At 39.3% G+C, this 22,405-nt stretch overlaps 1 protein-coding gene across 1 annotated transcript in view; it reads left to right on the forward strand.

Annotated features, from left to right (window-relative positions):
* Positions 1-22,405, forward strand: part of HPSE2 (heparanase 2 (inactive)) — a 730,238-nt gene that overhangs the window by 445,496 nt on the left and 262,337 nt on the right. Inside the window, exon 6 of the mRNA XM_020996755.2 lies at positions 14,174-14,221. Coding sequence (XP_020852414.1) covers positions 14,174-14,221 — 48 coding nt within the window. The remainder of the gene's footprint in view (positions 1-14,173; positions 14,222-22,405) is intronic.

The following is a 22,405-nucleotide window of genomic DNA, read 5'->3' on the forward strand; positions in this document are numbered from 1 at the left end:
GTGCCTCCTGTCCTCATGTTACACACTAGCTGATGATCTGTGTTGGTGAAGGGAATCTCCGTGCTAAGAGTTTCCTGTACTGAGAAAAATCACAGGTCTATACCAAAAGCAGTATTTGACTCCGCAAGGGCCACAGTAAGGTCCTTGTAGACCCCATGCATTTCAGGGCTCATTTCATGTCCCTAATAGATGTCACTATTCTATGTGTATTCTTGGTTCCTAGCATCCCCCTAGGGTGATGTCTGCAAGATGCCTAGTGTACCTATGGGGTAATAAAGCCCTGAGTTAGCACAGAATAATAGTTGGCATTGATATCACTTTAACATCTGTCAAATACTTGGCATATCTTCCTCCCGTTCAGTCCTGAAAGTAACCCTATTAGGCGGGTATTACAGGCATTGTCGTGCCCATTTTACAGATGAGGAAACTGAGACTCCAAGGCTTTAAGTGACTTGACTGTAGGCACACCACTAAATAAGTGTCACAAGTGGAATTCTTACGCCCCACTTTCCTGACCAGGTTCTTTCCGCTGTATCATACTGCACCCTCAGGATCCTCTCCTGATTGGTTCAGTGCTCTTGGGCTGGGGGTTTCCCCATTCTTGACAGCTTTATAAAAGGTCCTCTAGCTCCCTTGTTCTCTAGTCCTTCACATGGAGAACAAGCAAGTATTTACTGCAAGAGAGCAGGCGGGGCCTTGGTGATTGGTGGGTTTTTGTCATGCCCTCTTGGCATGTGAGACCGGAGCCCATCTTGCACCCAGCTCAGAGGGCAGAGAAGAGTAGAGCTGGCTGGCGGGGAGGGGCTCAGCACTGTCAGTGTCATGGATGATATAGGGCTCTGCTCTGGCCAGAAACCCGTTTCCTCCGCGTGAGCTCAGCACAGTGTGAAGATACACAGCTGGGGACAATTTTCTTTACCAAGTAATTATCACAGTGTTATTCCTAATAATTGCTCTGTTTTGTTTCAACTATAAACTAGTGAACCAAAATGTAGCAGAGAAGAAGAAAGCAAATCCTTCCTTTTGGGTTCATAATTGGAGAGACTGCTGTCCCACTGTCCCTAGAGAGCCCTGAACGGCTAGAGTGGGCTCATCAGTAGGAGCATGCATTGACTATGAGAATATTTTGCTCCCCATTGGTGAATATTGCTGATTGCTCTCTAGTTCAGCAGACATTTATTATACCTGTACTACATGCTGTTGCCTAGAGCCTATGCTCTTTTTTTTTTTTGAGGCAATCGAGGTTAGTGACTTGCCCAGGGTCACACAGCTAATAAGTGTCTAAGGTCAGATTCGAATTCAGGTCCTCCTGACTTTAGGGCTAGTACTCTATCTGCCACACCACCTCTGGACTTCCTTATCTATAAACTGGAGAAGATGCCATCTTACCTGCACTTACTATGTGAAAGTGCCTCACACATAATGTGTGCCCGAGGGTGTGCGGATCTCTGAATTAATTATTCATCTAGCTTTGTAAGTGGCTCATTGACTGGGTCTCTCTAACTTGTCCAAGGGCCACTAGTTACAAGATGAAGTCAATGTTCGATCCATTCAAACCAACAGCCAGAGAACAGCCAGAGAATGAGAAGAATCCTAACTAGTGAAGTAAAAATTCTTGGAAAGCCAGAACAGTCCGACCAGTAACGGTGCAGTCATAGAATATCAGAGCTGGAAGGAACCTTTTCAGGAAGTTAGTGCAACTTTCTTTTTTTTTAGATGAGGAAACTTAGCTCTGGAGGAGGGAAGTGACTTATCCAAAGTCACATGGCTAATTTTCTTTGGTACCCAACTGACATCAGTTCGTAGAAAGTTGGGGGGCAAGGGGAGAGAGAAGCTTGAGGCAGACTCATCGAGAAAGAATATGATCTATTCAGGTAATCAGGTAAAAGGGACTGTTGGCCAAAATTAGAGACCAAGGTGTCTCCTCATCTGGGCTCCGTGTGGGTTTTCACCTTGATATTTCAAGTGGTATGGGATTTTATTGGTGAACATGCTTCACCATTGGTTAAGCTCATGGTCTCTCTGTGCCTTTGTAAATGGCTTTCCTGGCTTTCTGTGGCCAAAAAAAATCATCTTTTGGTAATTACTGTCTCCATATTCTTTTTTTTACAAATAAGAATACCAAGACTCAGAAAGGTTGTGACTTGCTCAAAACCACGTGTGTGATTTTTTTTTTAAGTTGCAGAGGCTGGCCTTGAACCCAGTCTCTGAATTACAGCCTTTTCACTATGCCAGCATGTCAACTTGTCTGTGTGTTTGTCTTTATATCTAGATAGATACATATTAGACGTGTGCAAGAGCCAGCAGAAGACTGAAATGTCTTCTTCATTCCCTTTGCAAGGGCTATGGGGGGGCAGAGGGGAGAGAGACAAAGAGACACAGAGGGAAGAGAGGTAAAAAGAGACACACACAGTTGGGGGAGGGGGAGATATAGAAAGAGAGAGAGAAGAAGAGACAGAGATATGGATGGGAGGGTAGAGAGGAAAAAGAGATGGAGAGAGACAGAGATGGAGGAGGGACAGAGACAGGAGAAGGAGAGAGAAGAGAGACAGAGGAGGGATGAAATAGAGGAAGGAAGAGAGACAGAGAATACAAAGTGGATTGTAGAGCCAGTAGGAAAAAAGTCTCCATTTCTCAGAAAACTGTGGAACATGCTTAAAATGAGTAATAAGGTTTGCAGAAACACTGAGGAGGAAGGAAAGGAAATTCCAAGAGAATGTCAAATAGAAGTTGCCTCTGGGCTATGGGTGGGGGCTCCTCAGTCTAGCAAGGAGCAACAAGCCTCCTTAGACCAATGCAATGATGTGGTGGCAGACATCTAGCCGAGTCACAGTTCTAATCCAGGTCTTCTGACCTCAAATCCAGCCTTTTTTTAAAAAATATTTTTTTAATCACTATGGACTCCAAAATAATTCTGAAATCTAACCAAGGTTTCTGGGATTAAATAGGTTATTTTACAGAATTGTAGATCCTGCCTATAGACAAAGGGAGAAAGCTCAGCCTTCTTGACTCTGGAAACGTACAATCTTTAGGGCATATGCTACCGATTGTGCAGGATTTATCCTCTTTCCTGGGAGCAAGATTGAGAATGCAGCTCTCTGGGTCACACTCTGAAGTCTGGGAGAGAGAAATAAACCCATAAGGCTATGAATAAAGATGTGCCTTATTATAAGAGAGAGCTGTGATACCCCCTTGGGGAGAAGGCCTGACAGTATTTCAGGCACGTCATGCATGCAGGTGGAAAACAAAAAGAAAGAAATTCTCCCAGATTTGGGGATCCTTGGGGATGAAAGGAACTCTAGAAATGTAAGGGGATATTTTACTTTTATTTATAGCAGTGACCAAATGCTAACCCATCTACTAGAGCCATGGTCTGTCTCCCATATTACAGGTGCCTGGTTTCTCCTATCTCCTATTGCTGGAGAAGTTCCCACCCCTTTGCATAGCTGAGCCTTGATGTGAAAGCCCAGCACATTCTGTTGTTATTCCTTTTTTTTTTTTTGGCTAGACAGTTGGGGTTAAGTGGCTTGCCCAGGGTCACACAGCTAGTAAATATCAAGTGTCTGAGATGTGAACTCAGGTCCTCCTGACTCCAGGGCTGGTGCTCTATCTACTGTACCACCTAGCTGCCCCCTGTGTTGTTATTCTTAAGAGGACTGCCCACTGTTTCTTGTCACCAGAGTCCTGACTTTATCAGGCATCTGATCTTTGAAAGTCCTGTGTCCTCTCCCCACCACTTAGGCAGCAGATTTGGGTATTTGTCTGAAAAACATGACTCCCAAGCTCTGTGTGGTCTTTCACTTCCACATCTCATGGCCCCGTTCCAAGCAAGGGAATATATTGGGACGCTCAGGGACCTACTGATGATGCTAGAACCTCACCTGAATGTCAGCTTCCCAGTGGTATTTCACTCCTGTTTCCCTTCCTGACAGTAGGATTCTGCATGTTATTTCATCATTCATATTTTTCTGGCTGAGAATTTTGCAGCTGTGTTGAAGTTAGTCATCTGTTGGGTTTTTTTTTCTGTTCAAGCCACTTAGGATTCAAGGCTTTAGGTGGTTGCTACCAATATCTGTGAATGATTTTCCTTAGTTCCAACCCATGTTGGAGAATTAGACATCCTCTTATAAAAGATTTCCGAGGCATTACTACTACTGCCATTACTACTGACAACTAGGTGGTAAAGTGGATTGAGCATTGGACTTGGAATCACAAAGACCCACTACTGCTACTACTACTCTTACTACTACTACTTCTACTACTACTACTACTACTACTACTACTACTACTACTACTACTACTACTACTACTGGCAGCTAGATGGCAAAGTACAGCAACCACTGGACTACTACTACTGATACTACTACTATTACTATTGCTACTACTACTAGCCATTAGATGGTGAAGTAGATAGAGTACTGAACCTAGAATCAGGAAGACCTGAGTTCAAATTCTTGTTTGAAATAATATCTCATTTCAGATGTTTCCTAGCTGTGTGACTTGGTCAAGTCACTTGTTAACCTCAGTTTCCTCATCTGTGATAATAATAGCACCTTCATCCAAGGGTTGTTGGGAAGATCAAATGATATAATATATGTAAAGCACTTTGTAAACTTTAAAGTGCTATATAAATGCTAGCTATTATTGCTACTTTTACTCTCTGGCTCTTTAAAAAGCATTTGCAAAGCACTTTATGTAGTCTGTCTCGTTTTAGATTCATAACAACTCCATGAGGTAAATATGATTGTTAATTACAGTCAATCCTCAACATTTGCATGTTTTAACTTTCGTGACTAAGCATTCTCATGATTTTATGAGTAATATCCTTTTCACTCTCACACTGGCAACTGTGCAAATCCATGGCTATTCTCAGTAGAGAAAAAAAATGAGAGGCATGATGCTGGGCAAGTTTGTGGAGTGGCTGGGTCCTACTAGGTGCTTCACTGTTCTTCTTCACCTTATCATCATAGACTCAAGAACTCCCTGTGCATTCATTGCATATTTTCATTGTTTGCCTTTACAACTTAAGTTTTGTGTTGCAATTATGCCCCCAAAGCATAGTGCAAGTCCTTTGGGCTCTAAGCCCAAGTAAGCAAAGACAGTGATGTGGCTTAGTGAGAAAATAAAGGTGTTAGATATACTTTACACTGGAATGTCTGTAGCTGCTATCAACCATGAGTTCGATGTTAAGAAACTGATAATTTGTTAGATCCACAAATAGGAGGAAAGTATTTGTAATGCTATACATTTTATGTGTTGTGAAAAGTGAATGTTTTCTGAAATTAATGTTTTTTTATTGAGATATTAGCACAAAAGGTCACAGAATTCTAGAGAATTACTAGCAAGAAAAAATATCTTGCACGTTATCAATTTTATTTTGCATACAGCATTTTATGGGTTATTTTATGGTTATTGTGTTAGGAAAGTATATATTATCAGAAAGAATACTTTTATAAACAATTATATGTGGAAAAGTGTATTTTCAGCAATCTTTAGCAAAAGGTTACAGTTTGGGGTGGTTGGAGGAACCTAACCCCCTATTTCCTATAGGTTCAATTCGTCAAGGTTCACATTTTTTACTTTCACACCATTTTTTGGCCTGTGAAAGTTGAGGATTGACTGTATATTTGTTTTACAGATTAGGAAACTCAGGTTCAGTGAAATTAAGTGATTTGCCTGTGATCCCACAAATTTTAGAGGAAAAATAAAGAGCCCCGTTTTCTCCTGGCTCAATCCCAGTGTTCTTTCCACTGCATCATCATTCCTCTCCTAATCCATTCCAATGGATTTGTGATCTCATGAATTCAGATTCACCCTCCAAAGATGTAGTTCATAACCCATTCACACTTGCTTATCTTGGCCATGACCTCCCTTGAGTTCATCAAAGGGACTCTACCAATTTGGTTAGAGCCTACTTCTCCTGACTTCATGAGGATACCCATGGACTTGGCTCCCCAGCCCATCTTTTTCCCATCATATGTTTTTTTCTTGCCATTTTTATTCTTATTTTTCTTTGAAGTTTCCTCTCTGGACACACTTGTTACCATAATCAAGGAAGCACAGCAGTTGAGCTACGGGAACAGGAAGCCAGCCATTGGTCCTAAGGAAGGCATCAGCTAAGTACATGTATAGTAGACACATGCAAAAGCCAGCAGATGATTGAATCTTCTTATCAATGCTTTGTTCTAATTTTGAAGTTGTCTGAAAGTCATTGATAAAAGCAGAAACCCACAATTTCTCGGCCTGGGCCAATTCCTAAACTGGCCTTTCTACTAATCGTCTTAATAGGAGGGAAAACAAGAGAACAAATAAGACTTTTTTGTGGCAAAACAGGACTCCTAGTCTCTGGATCCTGAACAGCTTCCCCATGTGCCTGTGGCTGTTTCCCTATATTTATAATGTTTGTATCTCAGGGGAATCTTTGTGTAATAGACTGTACTACAAGCTGCCAGAGGTCTCAAGCACAGAAAACACTGAAGAGCTTGGGTGATGCTTCTGTGTCACATGGTCACTGACAGCTGTACCTTTGATAACCCCTTCAGAGCCCTGGTTTTTCCCTGCATCAGGGGACTCTGATGCTCTTCAGTTAGCCTCCTCTGGTATATGTAGACTCCTCACTTTTCTTATTATCCGCAGACCCTGTTTGCCTTTTTCTAGGTACTTTCTCTTGCATTTCCTCCTGTTTCCGACTTCTTTTCAGCCTGGTTCCACATGCCTTTTTCTTCATCCTACTAATTATCTGACCTTGGGGTTGGGATAAGCTTGCTTCTAGATGTTTGAGAAAGATGAATTACTTTTCTCCTTTCCACTAGGTTATGTTTCTTTCTTGTTCCTTGCTCAGTATTTCTACCTATTGGTCCCCTAACTTATTCCACTTGATGAAGACATGACCAATGACAAAGAAAACAATTTTTATAGTAGCCAAGCTAGAATTGGATAAAGAGCAGAGAAAGTGTTTGAGAGACATTTAGGATCAGAAGATAGAATGGACCTTGTTCTTGGGACCTTCCTCCTTTCATTCACTATGGATATGGCAGGGGGTAGGCAATCTGTGGAAGAGATTAAGTTCAGTCCTAAACATTTCCCCTAATGCCTAGAGACTGTGGAGAATTTGTTCCTGCTACTTAGCCCACACCATGTCACTCTTCCTCCAGTCTTCTGACTTCTCTTCCTACAGGTTGGCCGTTCTACTCCGTGATCCTTGGTTTCTCTTTTTCTACTCCTTATCTCACTCTAGTTCCACTTTTTTCTGCTCAGCTGCTGTTGGAACATTTTTCTTCCACAACAGTGGCTCTCTATCTATAAAAGCCAATGTGCCATCCCTGCATTTCCCATTTCTAGAACACAAACACAAATCTCCCTTTCTGCAACTTACTCAGAATAGATGTTCTTCCCTTGTATTGTCCTAATTTTGCCACATGATAGTAATGCATTTCATTTGGATGTTACATTCTTAGAATATCTTAGTTCATGTGGGGTGGGTAGAGGGGATGTTTGAACAGAAGGTGGTATATTAGGAAGAGAAAGAAATGGAAATTTGGGACACTTTTGGAGTACTTTTGTAAATAGGAGGCAGCTAGATGGCCCAGTGGATAGAGAGCTGAGCTTGGAATTAGGAAGACCTGAGTTCAAATCCAGCTTCAGATACTTACTAGTTCTATGACCCTGGGCAAGTCACTTAACTTCTGCTTGCCTTAATCCACTGGAGAAAGAAATGGCAAACCATTCCAGTATCTTTGCCAAGAAAACCCTGTGGACAGTATGGTCTGTGAGGTCATGAAGACTCTGACATGACTGAACAACAACTTTTATAAAAGCAGCTTTTAGGAGCTGATGTTGTTCTGATAATTTAGAAATGGATAGCTTAGTTTGCTCATATAATAATATTTGACATGAAAGTAATTTTTCAAGAGATGACTTCAAGCTCATGAATTGAACTTGCAGCAAGATATTTTACATTTTTGTTGCAAACCCAGTTAGAATGTAAGCTCCTTGAAGATAAAGATTATTTCATTTAAGTCTTTGTATTCCTGAGGATCTGGCATGTACTACTACTGGTGCTTAATACATGTTGATTGATTGAAATAGAGTTCACTGCTTATAGATCTTAGGAAGCCATGTCTCTTAACCTGTGTTAGTTTATGAGAAGCAGGCAGAAACATAAACCCAAAGGGTCTAGTAACATTAGGTCAAAATAAAGTAAGTCACAGCAAAGAGAATAGACTGCCTGGCATAGTGCAAAGAGCTCTGGATTTGGAATCAGATGTTCTGGCTTCCCATCCTGCCTCTGCTCCTTATTACCCACATGACCTTGGGCAAGTTGCTTAATCTTTCTGGGGCTCATCTTCCTCCTCTGTAAAATGAAGGGGGAAAAAATTTTTTAAAAAATAAAATGAAGGGGCAGGGATGTGACAATCTCTGAGGTCCCTTCCTGCTCTAAATCTGTGATTTTCTGCTCTTTAACATGAAAGTCTGCAAAGCACTTTATATACATTATCTCCCTTGATCCTTAGATATTACAGATGTTATTTTCCCCATGTTGCAGATGAATTCCTGTGCTTTCTAGACTTGTGTCATCCCCGTGGCAAGCAGATAACAGTGAGTCTCAGTTGTAGGAAAGGAAATGAGGGCAAAATAATAATAATAATAATTTAAAACCAGAAGACTATAAAATTCACCAGCCACAACTTCTGCCATCTGGGACTGTGTCTAATCAGCCTCATTTTCTGAACCGTTGCCATGAGTAAGATGTTGCCATCTACATTAACATCTAAAAACTGAAGACTTGCTTCTCAATAAATCTGACATTTGAGGCTGTGTGTGGTCATCTTCGCAGCACTCAGAGCTGCATGTTTCACTTGACAGTATTTGCAGATTATCTCTTCCCCCTCCCCTTCAAAATAACTCAATGTGGAAATGCTTCCATATGCTAGGAATTGGCCTATTTTGCTGACAGCTATGAGACCTTGTGGCTCAGTGGTGACTTTCATACAAATATGCATTGAACCCCTTCAGAGTTCACTGTAAAATAGCCTTCCAGCCAGTCAGGCCTTATGTTGCTGTAAAGGCAAACTCCTTGAAATATTGAGTGAGAAGGAATTCAAGAATGATTGCATAGAGATTATAAAATATGAATACAGCTAGGCTATAGTTTTAATCTTCTAATAAATTTAAACACTTTTCAGCAAGGAAAGATTAGCTCCTTTGTGTAGAAATTGAGAATCTAGCCTTAGATGCTTACTAGCTGTGTGACCCAGGGCAAGTCACTTAACCCTGTTTGCCTCAGTACCTCATCTGTAAAATGAGTTGGAGAAGGAAATGACAAACCACTCCAGTATCTTTACCAAGAAAACCCCAAATGGGGTCACAAAGAGTTGGATTTGACTGAAATGACTGAACAACAAATAGAATCTAAGGCTCTCAGACATACCCTCAGAGAGTCACGTTGATCACCTTCACAGATAGACAATTTCTATATCTTAGGCACTTCACCTTTATAATGGATACCAAGTAAAGCAACAGGTCTTAAGATACTGGAATACTGCTGCTGCTGCCACCACCACCACTGCCCTACTGCCCTGAATTACCCACTTATCTTCAGCAGCACCCTGCTCTGGGCACTTGAGTTTGATTTGAGTCAATTCTACTCATTAGCTTGTTTCCCCAAAATTCTACTTACGGCCCTGGGGGGATGGCAGAGTAACTTGAATGTGAACATTTGGTACTACTTTGTCATTTAGCATGTAGCCCATTGGTGTGATAGTCATTCCATACAAATATATATACAATAATGGTGTTGTCATTGCTCAATCTTTATTGCACCTTTTTAGTATCCCCATCTTCTATCTCTTTGTTCCAATTTGTATCCAGTGAGACTCGGTTCTCCATACTGTGACATTAAGGGCCAATTCTTTTCCAAAATAGAGATTTCCAGCAATCTCTGAGGATCAGCACCACTGTTTCTAGAAATGGCATGTCAATTAACTGACTTATGGAACTACTTAAAATTCCCTTCCCTGGCCACCAGTCTGTTGTAGGTGTTAACTTTTCCTATTAGATTGTAAGCTTCTTGAGTGTAGGGATTCAGATGTTTCAGTTTTGTTTCCTCAGCATTTAACATAGCTCCTGAAACATTGTAAGCATTTAATAAAGGTTTTTTCCATCCATCTATTCACTACCTACCAACATGATTCTCAAAATTAAAAAGGCAGTTAGTTCTTAGACAGTATTTACTGCCTATCTATCACCTTTGTTCACCACTTTTCTCATTGAAGATCCCCTCCCAGTTCTCTAATCTTAGAATTCCTTATGTCCAGGAGTTCTTCTTCTTAATCTTAATGTTTCTCTCTTCTGCTAAACCTGTCCTTCCCAAAGGCAGAAAGCTTGCTCCCAGTCTCACACTCAGGGTCAATGATGACTGCCTTGTCTTCTCCTTCAGAACTCCAGATAAACCCCTCCACTGGGCACCAGAGTCTTAGAAACAATTTCTCAGGGCATTCTTCAGGTCTTTTGGGTTCCCCTTATACAGTGCTAACCTGGTGCTTTCTGTAGAAGGAGGACACAGGCTCTCACCTCTTCGTTTTGTTTTGTTCTTTATTTTTGCTTTTTTTTTTTTGCTCTGATTCCCAGTGCCCTGAGCCTTTGAGCAAGGGAAAGCAGTAAGTTTTTTGTTTCTTATCACTATAGGAGTAAAGGAATATTATGCTTCTGCCAGTAGGTCCTGTACATTCAGCCATTCTGAGCCTAGACAAGTAGGGCAAGTATTTGTCTGCTGACTACTAGTTCAGAAGTCAATAGGAGGAAACCTATTTCTGATTTTTTTTCTAATTGTGAAAATTGCACTGTTCCTGTGATGAGGAAAGGCTGAGTAGAAAAAGATGATCACCTTGTGTTTTAAAAAGTTTATGCACTCTTCAGTCTAAAAAAAATCATAATTCTAAATTTTCCAGTATTTATACTTTCTCAAAATAAAAATGTCCCTAGAAAAAAGCAGTTGAGTAAGGAAACAAAATTTATTAGGTGCTTACTATGTGTCAGTTGCTGTATTTAGCATTTTACAGATATATTATTTGATCCTCACAAGAGTGCTGAGAGATAGATGCTATTATTTTCCCCATTTTACAGTTGAGGAAACTGAGGCAGGAAGAGGCTAAAGTGACTTGCCCAGGATCAAATGGCTAATAAGTATCTGAGGGCATATTTAAATGCAGGTCTTTTAAACTCCTGGCTCAGTTTTGATAAAAAAGAATTGATAACCTTGGGGAGAGGAGTTTGTTTTCAGGGAATGCAATCTGAAGCCAAAGCACAAAGGATTGAAAATTGAGTTGATGATAATGAAATAAAAGCAATGAATATAAGCAATTTCAGGAGTTTGCTGTGAAAGAGAAGAGAAAGTCCTATAGGATGATAGTTTGAGGGGATGACAGGATAAAATGATGGCTTCCAAGGATGAGGCGTACCCAATGTTGCTTGCATCTGAAATCCATCCCCACCCTCGTCCTTTGTTCACGTCCTCTGCAGCAACCTGACTTTTCTCTTCCTCAACCATCTTCATCATATTTCAACCACAAAGCAACATGGCCACATGTTAGAACTCACCAGATCTCCAGATTCATATCATCTCTGAGATCCAGATCTTTGGAAGTCTACTCCCACCCATTTACCCTTCATACTGTCACTTATACTAAACTATCTTTCCTGTTATCATGGCCTTCCTTCAGTTTCTTGAACCAGTTCCTTTCTCCTAGTCCACATAACTTCATCTTGGCTTCACTCACTGCTATAATCAACTTTGATTTCATGACTGACCACTTTGATGTCTCAGTAATCACTACCCTAGAATTCTTTGCCCCTTCTTCTGCTACTTCCAATCCGTGTATCTTCATTGCTGCAAAATTATTACTGATTTCTCCAGCTTTGGACCAAGACTACCAAACATGACTGGAGAAAAATCAGAAAATCAAGATGATTTCAAATTTTATCATTTCATGGTGTGACTGACAGTGAAGCACCAAATTAGATACTTACTAGCTTATGTGATGGGCAACTAGGTGGCACAGTGGATAGAGTGCCAGGCCTAGAGTCAGGAAGACTCATCTTCCAGAGTTCAAATTGGTTCTTGGACACTTATTAGCTGTGTAACCCCGGGGAAATCACTTAATCCAGTTTGCCTTAGTTTCCTCATCTGTAAAATGAATGGAGAAGGCAATGGCAAACCACTCCAATATCTTTACCAAGAAAACTCCAAATGGGATTATGAAGAATCAGATACAACTGAAAAACTACTCAACACCAACAACAAGTTTATGTGATATTAGGCAAATTACTTAATCTTTCTGTGCCTTAGTTTATATTTGTGTGTGTATGTATATATACATATATGTGCATATATGCACACGTACACATACATAAATATATGTATAAATATGCATATATGTGTGTGTGTGTGTGTGTGTGTGTGTGTGTGTGTGTGTGTGTGTGTGTGTATTCAGTGTGTCAGACTTGGTGGTCTTAAGGCCCTTTCCAGTTATAAGTCTTTGTCTGATCTCATGAAAGTGGAGCCGAGTCTTATGATGATGAAGCCCATAGTCTGACTTGCTGGTGGACAACTGATAAGAAATGAAGGTAGAAGTTTAGCAGAGTCATGAAATTGAAGAGCTGTGGTATCTCACCATTTCATTAATGCCTAGAAGGTAGAGGTTATAGCTTGGGAAAAGCAGAAGTAAGGTGGAACAGGATGTGAAAAAGGAATGAGAAGGTTTGAGACTCCTAGGGTGAGTAATTTGGCAGAAATTGTGCTTTCAGTAAACTACAATATGAATCAAATATGAACCAAGAGAGAAACGTGAAAGCCAAATGAAGTGAAAACGATCTTAGGCTGCAACGTAAAGTAGGGTCTAGAACATAAAGGCTTAGGTCCTATTGTATTCTGCCCAGGTTTGGCTTCATCTAGAGAAGGATAATAGAATCCGAAATTTAGAGCTGGAAGAGACCTTCAAATTCATTGAGTCCAACTCTTTCATCTTCCAGTTGAAGAAACCGAGGCCTAGAGAGGTTATGTGAGTTGCTCAAAGTCATCTGGCTAGTTAGAGGCAAACCTGTGACTTGCACCCAGGACTTCGGCCCCCAAATTCAGCAAATGTTGCACTGTGCCACTTCCAGGCACCATATTTTAGAAGGGATATTGCCCAGCTGTAAAGTATTCAGAGAAGGGGATGGGGGGCCAAGAAGACTGGGCACCTTGTTGTTGTTGATTCTTCATTCTCAAAGAGGATCAACGACATCACAAGGGTGATGTCTTGACTTGTGCATGGACTAGATTTAAGTGAGGCAGAGCTACACAGAGTTATCAGTCTTGCTCTTTCCTCCAGAGTCATCAGAGTCCAGGGGCAAGACCAAGGTCAAGATGACTGGCAATGGCCCAGGATGTAGTGGGTGACCTTGGCCCTTCTAAATTAAGGTCTTTCCCAGGTCTCAGTTTGTCTGAGTCCATGCCCTTTCAGTGACTAAGGGCTGGGTAGGAATTGAGACAAAAGATGGCCCAAAGACAGCAGTCTGGGAGGGGAAGATCCTCCGAGTTTCTGGCCAGAACATCACACCACTTAAGGAGCTATTGAAGGAATTGGAGACATTTTATCTAGAAAAGACTTAGGAGGGCATATGATAGTTGTCTTTGAATATTTAAAGTTCTAGTATATGAATGAACATAATTGTTTTTCTTGGCTTGAGGTGGGGGATGGAGGATAGACAGAACTAAGATTGATGTCTAAAAGTTGCAGCAAAGTAAGATCTAGGTTTGATATAAAGAAACACTTCCTAACAATTAGAGCTTTCCAAAGGTGGAATGGGCTATCTTGGGAGGTAACAGCTTTCCCCTCACTTAAGGTCCATAAAGGGAAGCGGATGACTACTTGTTTGGAATGAATAGAAGGCCTTTTCAATCAGGGTTGCACTGAGGTCTCTTCTGACACTGAGGTTCTGTGGTTCTATAGGCATGGAGAATGAGGACCAACCTCACTGGTCCCATAATCAGCCCTGGAAAGAACCATCGATCCTTACTGTGGGTCTTGCACTGGGCCAGAAAGCACAGTTTGCCTTTTGTATTATTTGACTTGACCCTTGCTTATGTCATTTAATTCACATTTCATGAGGTTTTTCCTTCCTTTCTTCCTAGGTTCATGAAGGTAGCTGGGAGCACTGTGGATGCTGTTACCTGGCAACAGTAGGTATTCATCAGTCTTGTTTTTCCTTATGTCAGCTAAACTATGGCAGAAAGAAAGACAAATTAGTTGTCCCTGAGTTTATATCTGAAGCATCCAAAAATTATCCATCATCCTCTAAGGAAAAGTTGAAACTGATTGTGGAACCAACTATTATGACAGAAAAATACTAACTCATAATCCTTTGGGTTCTTATTCCAAGCAACCTGTCACTTTCACCAGATCTCAGACATTATATATTGTTTTAGATTAAACTACCATTAGTGGACAGGGAATAGAGATCTGAAGGTTTCCTCTGAAGAAACATTCTTTATCTACCACCAGGCTGCCTTAAATGCAGGGAATATATTGAGTCTGGTATTTCCTTCAGTGATACATTTTCTCATTTATTCTAACTGGACTCTAAAGGATGGGGGAAAACTTACAATTGTAATACCCCTGCTATGGAGTCAAAATGTGATATCTCATTGAATGTCTCTGTGGCAGGAGCCACACTTGGGACTGAATCAGTCTGTGAAGTGAAGAACCAGGCAGGTCAAAAAGGATGATTTGTAAGGAAATGAAGTGACCTCAAGTGAATGGGTACACAGAGCTCCCAGGAAGTAAATGAGGCAAAAAATAGATTGCTTATAAAAATCAGCAACTCAAAGAAAAAGAAGAAGGAAAAAGAAGACTGACTGACTGTCTAATGAGCCCAGTTTTCCCCTGGGGTAGATTCAAGTCAATTCCATTCTATCCATCAAATATTTATTAAGCATCTCTTCAAGTACATAGTGATAAAGAAATATGGTGTAGTTAAAGCAGGGCTGGACTTGGAGTCAGAAAGACCTGAATTCAAAACTGATCTCTGACTTTTACTAACTGTATGACCCTGGGCAAGTCATTAACCTCTCTGTTAAGGTTAAGTGTTCATTTTGCTTCAGGAAACTCCCCAGGAGTGATTTATTAAGTCAGATATGGATTGTAACCTACATTGGTAAAGTGAGCTATCACACTGGGAGCTCCCCACTTTGATGAAATCAAGATGCTTCCCGTATTTGTTCACATAGAAGGCATTCTATATGTGTTTCATTATACCTTTACCTATATGAGGAACATATATAAGCCCACTTCAAACCTCCTTACTGTATGCTCAACACAAATATAGCATAGGACCCACTGTTAGCCCCCAAGTGAAATCTCACATTTGTATATTATCCACTTTCCAACCATTTCCACATACTTGCAGACATCATCTTGTTAACTGTCATCAAATTGTCATGAGCCAGGGAATGAACAGTCATCATTATCTATACATATTGATAAAGTTGAAACTCAGAGAGATCTTCTGATACTTAAATAGTCAATACTATCAATACTGGTTGTAGGAGATATAAAGTAAGTCTGAGAAGTGCCTCCTGACTTCAAGGAGTTGAGCTTACAGTGTCATTCTGGAGACAAGATTAACACCTGAAACAGAACAAATGAGAGCTAAACTACTGTGATTACAGGAACTCAGATGAGAGAGAGAACATTATGAGACTGGTAGCAATGGGAGTGTGTTATAGTGAGCAGGGTTATTCTTCACCCTCCTACTGCCTTTTATCTAGATGAGTTTCCTGCTATAAACAACCTTTCTCTACTCTGGGAAGTTTTAAAGGTTACCTTTATTACAGTCTCTCTAGATGGCTGTCTGCTCCTTTGATACACATGGAGAGAGAGAGAGATGGAGTAACAGGGGCCGCCTTATGAAAGCAAATCTCCGCCCACCATGCAAACAAGCCTCCACCCACCACTATCCCTTACCCCCTTACCTGGGGGTGGGCTTACATTCTAGGCCCGAAATTCAAAGACAAGGAAAGAGGCTGGAAGCTCAGGTTGGGGGTGGGGAAGGGCTTATTTTTTTCTGTTAAGTGCTTAAAAACAGGGTCTAAGTGGGGGAGGATTTTTAAAGTAATAATATCAAGAATTATTTTACCCTTTGAGGAGCCTTCACTTCTGAGAATTCATTTCTCACACTACCTTCTGAACTCATTACCTTCATTACACTGAGAAGTCTTCACTGGAACATCCCATTCATCATGAAGATTGGCATGGGTATCACCAGACTGCCAGAAGGGCCCATGACACAAAGTCCAGAATCTCTGATCCAATCCAGTCCCCATTGTTTTATAAATGAGGCAGCTAAAGCTCAGAGAGATTCAATTGTTTACCCAAAGTCTCCTGGGTAGATTGAAATCCTAGTCTTTGGACTCCAGATCAAGTGCCCTTTCTGCTATACAGCAGTCTGTACAGCAGTACCTGTCCAAGGTAGCCAAATGTTTAAGAAAACGGAATCAAAGTCACAGTTTAGTCATCTGGAAGAATGAATGGCAGTGGATCCATCAGAAAGTGAATACCTCTGCACTGTATAGGCCAGGAGGGCTTTCTGTCCTAGTCAAACAAAGATAGCAGTAAGAGTGCCCCAGCTAAGTGTCAGCTAAGGGACAGTCAGGAAGATGCTGTAGACAGAATTCTGACAAGATTAAAGATACACACAGGACTTCTGTGTGGCAAATAATATCGAGAGAGTAGATGAGGAAGTCTGATAAACCACTTAGCATTTTTAAGTTTCCCTTTGAATTTTTAACCTTGCCTTATTTGGTACTATATGTGTGTATGTGTATATACATATATATTTTGCATGTGTGTGTGTACATATACACATGCACATGCATACACACACACACACACACACACACACACACACACACACACATATATGCAAGTCCAGTTTCCTCATCTATAAAATGTGCTGGAGAGGGAAATGGCAAACTACTCCAGTATCTTTGCCAAGAAAAGCCCAAATGTGTTCACAAAGAGTTGGACACAGCTGAAATGATTGAACAACAATAAGCTACACTTAAGATTTCTTTTTTTTTGCATTTTAAAAAAATTTTATTAATTTATTTTGATTTGTTAACAATCACTTCTATATGCTTTTGAGTTGAAAATTTTTCTCCCCCTACCTTCCCCCCACCCTTCCCAAGATGGTGCACAATCTGATATAGGTTTACATTTACATTCCTATTAAACATATTTTCACATTAGTGAAGTTGTAAGTAAAAATTAAAACCAACAGGAGGAACCATCAGAAAGATGAAACAGAACTCAACAGAAAGTAAAAATAAGTGATAGCAATTCGACTTCCATAGTTTTTTCTTTGGATGTGGACCGCATTTTCCATCCCGAGGCCTCTGGAGATGTCTTAGATCCTTGCAATGCTGAGAAAGGTTGAGTTTCACAGTATTAGTCATCGCATAATGTGGCTGTTATTGTGTATGAAGTCCTCTTGGTTCTGCTCACTTCACTCAGCATCAGACCATATAAGTCTTTCCAGGTTTTTCTGAAGTCAGCCTGTTCATCATTTCTTATAGCACAATAGTATTTCATTACATTCATATACCACAACTTGCTCAGCCATTCCCCAATGGATGGGCATCCTCTCAATTTCCAATTCTTTGCCACCACAAAAAGAGCTGCTGTGAATATTTTTGTACATGTGGGTCCTTTTCCCATTTGTTTGATCTCTTTGGGATATAGCCCTAGAAGTGCTATTGCTGGATCAAAGGGTATGCACATTTTTGTAGCCCTTTGGGCATAGTTCCAAATTGTTCTCCAAAATGGTTGGATCATTTCACAACTCCACCAACAATGTATTAGTGTTCCAATTTTCCCACATCTTCTCCAACATTTATCATTTTCCTGTTTTGTCATGTTGGCCAATCTGATAGGTGTGATGTGGTACCTCAGAGTTGTTTTGATTTGCATTTCTCTAATCAATAATGATTTAGAGCATTTTTTCATATGACTATAGATGGCTTTAATTTCTTCATCTGAGAACTGTCTGTTCATATCCTTTGACCATTTATCAATTGGGGAATGGCTTGTGTTCTTATAAATTTGTCTTAATTCTCTATATATTTTAGAAATGAGGCCTTTATCAGAGAGACTGGTTGTAAAAATTCTTTCCCAATTTTCTACCTTCCTTCTAATCTTAGTTGCATTGGCTTTGCTTGTGCGTAAAAACTTTTCAATTTAATGTAATCAAAATTATCCATTTTGCTTTTCATAATGTTCTCTATCTCTCTCCTGTTTGGTCATGAATTTCTTTCTGTTCTCAGTTTACTTATGGTATCAGCCTTTATATCTAAGTCATGAACCCATTTTGACTTTATTTTGGTATATGGTGTGAGATTTGGGTCTATGCCTAGTTTCTGCCATACTCTTTTCCAGTTTTCCCAGCAGTTTTTTTCGAAGAGTGGGTTCTTATCCCAGAAGCTGGGGTCTTTGGGTTTATCAAATAATAGATTACTATAGTCATTGACTACTGTGTCTTGCATATTTAACCTATTCCACTGATCCACCTCCCTATTTCTTAGCCAGTACCAAGCAGTTTTGATGATTGCTGCTTTATAATACAATTTAAGATCTGGAATTGCTAGGCCACCTTCCCCTGCATTTCTTTTCATTAGTTCCTTTGATATTCTGGACCTTTTGTTTTTCCAAATGAATCTTGTTATTATTTTTTCTAACTCTATAAAATAATTTTTGGTAGTTTGATTGGTATGGCACTGAATAAGTAAATTAGCTTAGGTAGGATTGTCATTTTTATTATATTAGCTCAGCCTACCCATGAGCAACTGATGTTTTTCCAATTATTTAGATCTGATTTTATTTGTGTGAAAAGTGTTTTGTAATTGTGTTCATAGAGTTCCTGGGTTTGTTTCGGAGGTAGACTCCTAAATATTTTATAATGTCTACAGTAAGTTTAAATGGGATTTCTCTTTCTATCTCTTGCTGTTGGGCTTTGTTGGTAATATATAGAAATGCTGATGATTTATGTGGGTTTATTTTATAGCCTGCAACTTTGCTAAAGTTGTTTATTATTTCAAGTAGTTTTTTACTTGATTCTCTAGGATTCTCTAAGTATATCATCATGTCATCTGCAAAGAGTGATAGCTTTGTTTCTTCTTTGCCTATTCTAATGCCTTCAATTTCTTTTTCTTCTCTTATTGCTAAAGCTAAGTTTCCAGTACAATATTGAATAACAGTGGTGATAATGGACATCCTTGTTTCACCCCGATCTTATTGGAAATGCTTCTAGCCTGTCCCCATTACATATAATGCTTGCTGAAGGTTTTAGATAGATGCTATTTATTATTTTAAGGAAGACTCCATTTATACCTATGCTTTCTAGTGTTTTTAATAGGAATGGGTGTTGTATTTTATCAAAAGCTTTTTCTGCATCTATTGAGATGATCATGTGGTTTCTGTTGGTTTTGGTGTTGATATGCTCAATGATGCTGATAGTTTTCCTAATATTGAACCAACCCTGCATTCCTGGTATAAATCCTACCTGGTCATAGTGTATTATTCTTGTGATAAGTTGCTGCAGTCTATTTGCTAGTATTTTGTTTAAAATTTTTGCATCTATATTCATTAGAGAAATTGGTCTATAATTTTCTTTCTCTATTTTGACTCTTCCTGGTTTAGGTATCAACACCATATTTGTATCATAAAAAGAATTTGGTAAGACTCCTTCTTCACCTATTTTCCCAAATAGTCTATATAGTATTGGAATTAATTGTTCTTTAAATGTTTGACAGAATTCACATGTAACTCCATCTGGCCCTGGAGATTTTTTCCTAGGGAGTTCATCAATGGCTTGTTCAATTTATTTTTCTGAGATGGGGTTATTTAAGTATTTTACTTCCTCTTCGTTAATCTGGGCAATTTATATTTTTGTAAATATGTATCCATTTCACTAAGATTGTCAAATTTGTTGGCATATAGTTGGGCAAAATAATTCCTAATTATTGTTTTAATTTCCTCTTCCTTGGTGGTAGCTTGCCCTTTTCATTCTTGATACTAGTAATTTGGTTTTCTTCTTTCATTTTTTAATTAAATTAACCAAAGGCTTATCTATTTTATTGGTTTTTTCATAAAACCAGCTCTTAGTTTTATTTATTAGTTCAATAGTTTTCTTAATTTCAATTTTATTAATTTTTCCTTTGGTTTTCAATATTTCTAATTTGGTGTTTAGTTGAGGATTTTTAATTTGTTCTTTTTCTAGTTTTTTTAGTTGTATGCCCAATTCATTAATCTCCTCTTTTTCTATTTTATTTATGTAAGCATTTAGAGATATAAAACTTCCCCTAAGAACTGCTTTCGCTGCATCCCATAGGTTTTGGTATGTTGTCTCATTATTGTCATTCTCTTGAATGAAATTATTGATTGTTTCTATGATTTGTTGTTTGACCCAATCATTTTTTAGGATTAGATTATTTAGTTTCCAATTATTTTTTAGTCTATCTTTCCATGGCCCTTTATTACATATAATTTTTATTGCATCATGATCTGAAAAGGATGCATTTAATATTTCTGCCTTTCTGCATTGGATTGTGAGGTTTTTATGCCCTAGTACATGGTCAATTTTTGTGTATGTGCCATGTACTGCCGAGAAAAAAGTATATTCCTTTCTATCCCCATTCAGTTTTCTCCAGAGGTCTATCATACCTAACTTTTCTAATGTTCTATTCACCTCCTTAACTTCTTTCTTGTTTATTTTGTGGTTAGACTTATCTAGTGCAGAGGGGGAGGTTCAGGTCCCCCACTAGTATAGTTTTGCTGTCTATTTCTTCCTGTAACTCCCTGAACTTCTCCTGTAAGAATTTGGATGCTATACCATTTGGTGCATATATGTTTAGTAATGATATTACTTCATTGTCTATGGTGCCTTTTAGCAGGATGTAGTTTCCTTCCTTATCTCTTTTGATTAGATCTATTTTTTTTTGCTTTGTCTGAGATCAGGATTGCTACCCCTGCTTTTTTTACTTCAGCTGAGCATAATATATTCTGCTCCAGCCTTTTACCTTTACCCTGTATGTGTCACTCTTTTTCAAATGTGTTTCCTGTAAACAACATATTGTAGGATTATGGTTTTTAATCCATTCTGCAATCCGTTTCTTTTATGGGAGAGTTCATCCCATTCACATTCACAGTTATGATTACTATCTGTGTCTTTTTCTCCATCCTTTTCCCCCATTTATGCTTTTCTTTCTCCTTTTTCCTTTCCCCCTTCACTAGTGTTTTGCTTTTGACCACCTCCTTCAGTCCCTTCCCTTTTATTATCCCTTTCCCTTTTCTTCCCCTTTAGTCTTACTGCTTCTTCCTCTTTTCCCCCCTTTTCTTTCCCCCTCCCTTTTCTTTCCCCTTTTCCCTCCTACTGCCTATAGGGCAAGTTAGATTTCTATACCTAACTGATTATATTATGCCCTTCTTGAGCCAAATCTGATGAGAGTAAGGTTCAAACAATGCTCCCCCCCTTTTTCCCTCTGCTGTAATAGGATTTTGTGTCTTTTCCTGTAATGTAATTTACCCTTGTCTGCCTCCTCCTTTCTCAGTACATTTTCTAAGATCAGATTGATCCACTTATTTGGATCCATTTAACCCACTTGATTAGATTTTTTTTTATCATTACATCAAAGTCAACTAATATCCACCCTCTTTATGTATACTCCTTTAACAAGGTGTAATAACAATACAGTTCTCAAGGGTTGCAAGTCTCATATTCCCTTGTAGGGGTTTAAACAGCCCCCCCCTTATTAACAACATATTGTATCTTCTGTCCCATTTACCTTTTTAAGTCCTTCTTGAGTCCTGTACTTGAAGATCAAATTTTTTGTTGAGCTCTGGTCTTTTTATCAGGAAAGTTTGGAAGTCTCCTATTTGTTGAATATCCACTCCTCCCTTGAAAAATGATGCTCATTTTTGCTGGGTTGATCCTTGGCTGCATTCCAAGCTCCTTTGCCTTATGGAATATCATGTTCCACGCCCCACGTTCTTTTAAAAAGAAGCTGCAAGGTTCTGTGTAATCCTGACTGTGGTTCCATGATATTTAAATTGTTTCTTTCTGGCTGCTTGCAGCACCTTCTCTTTCATCTGGTAATTTTGGAATTTTGCTATTATATTCTTGGCTTGTCAATTTGGGATCTCTTTCAGGTGGTGATCGGTGGATTCTTTCTATGGTTATTTTCCCTTCTGGTTCTAGGACTTCTGGGCAGTTTTCCTTTATGATTTCCTGAAAGATACTGTCCAGGCTCTTTTTTTCATCATGATTTTCAGGTAGTCCAATAATTTTTAAATTGTCTCTCCTGAGTCGATTT

The sequence above is a fragment of the Phascolarctos cinereus genome, unplaced genomic scaffold, assembly GCF_003287225.1.
Source record: "Phascolarctos cinereus isolate Bilbo 61053 unplaced genomic scaffold, phaCin_HiC Scaffold_3;HRSCAF=262, whole genome shotgun sequence".
NCBI lineage: Eukaryota > Metazoa > Chordata > Mammalia > Diprotodontia > Phascolarctidae > Phascolarctos > Phascolarctos cinereus.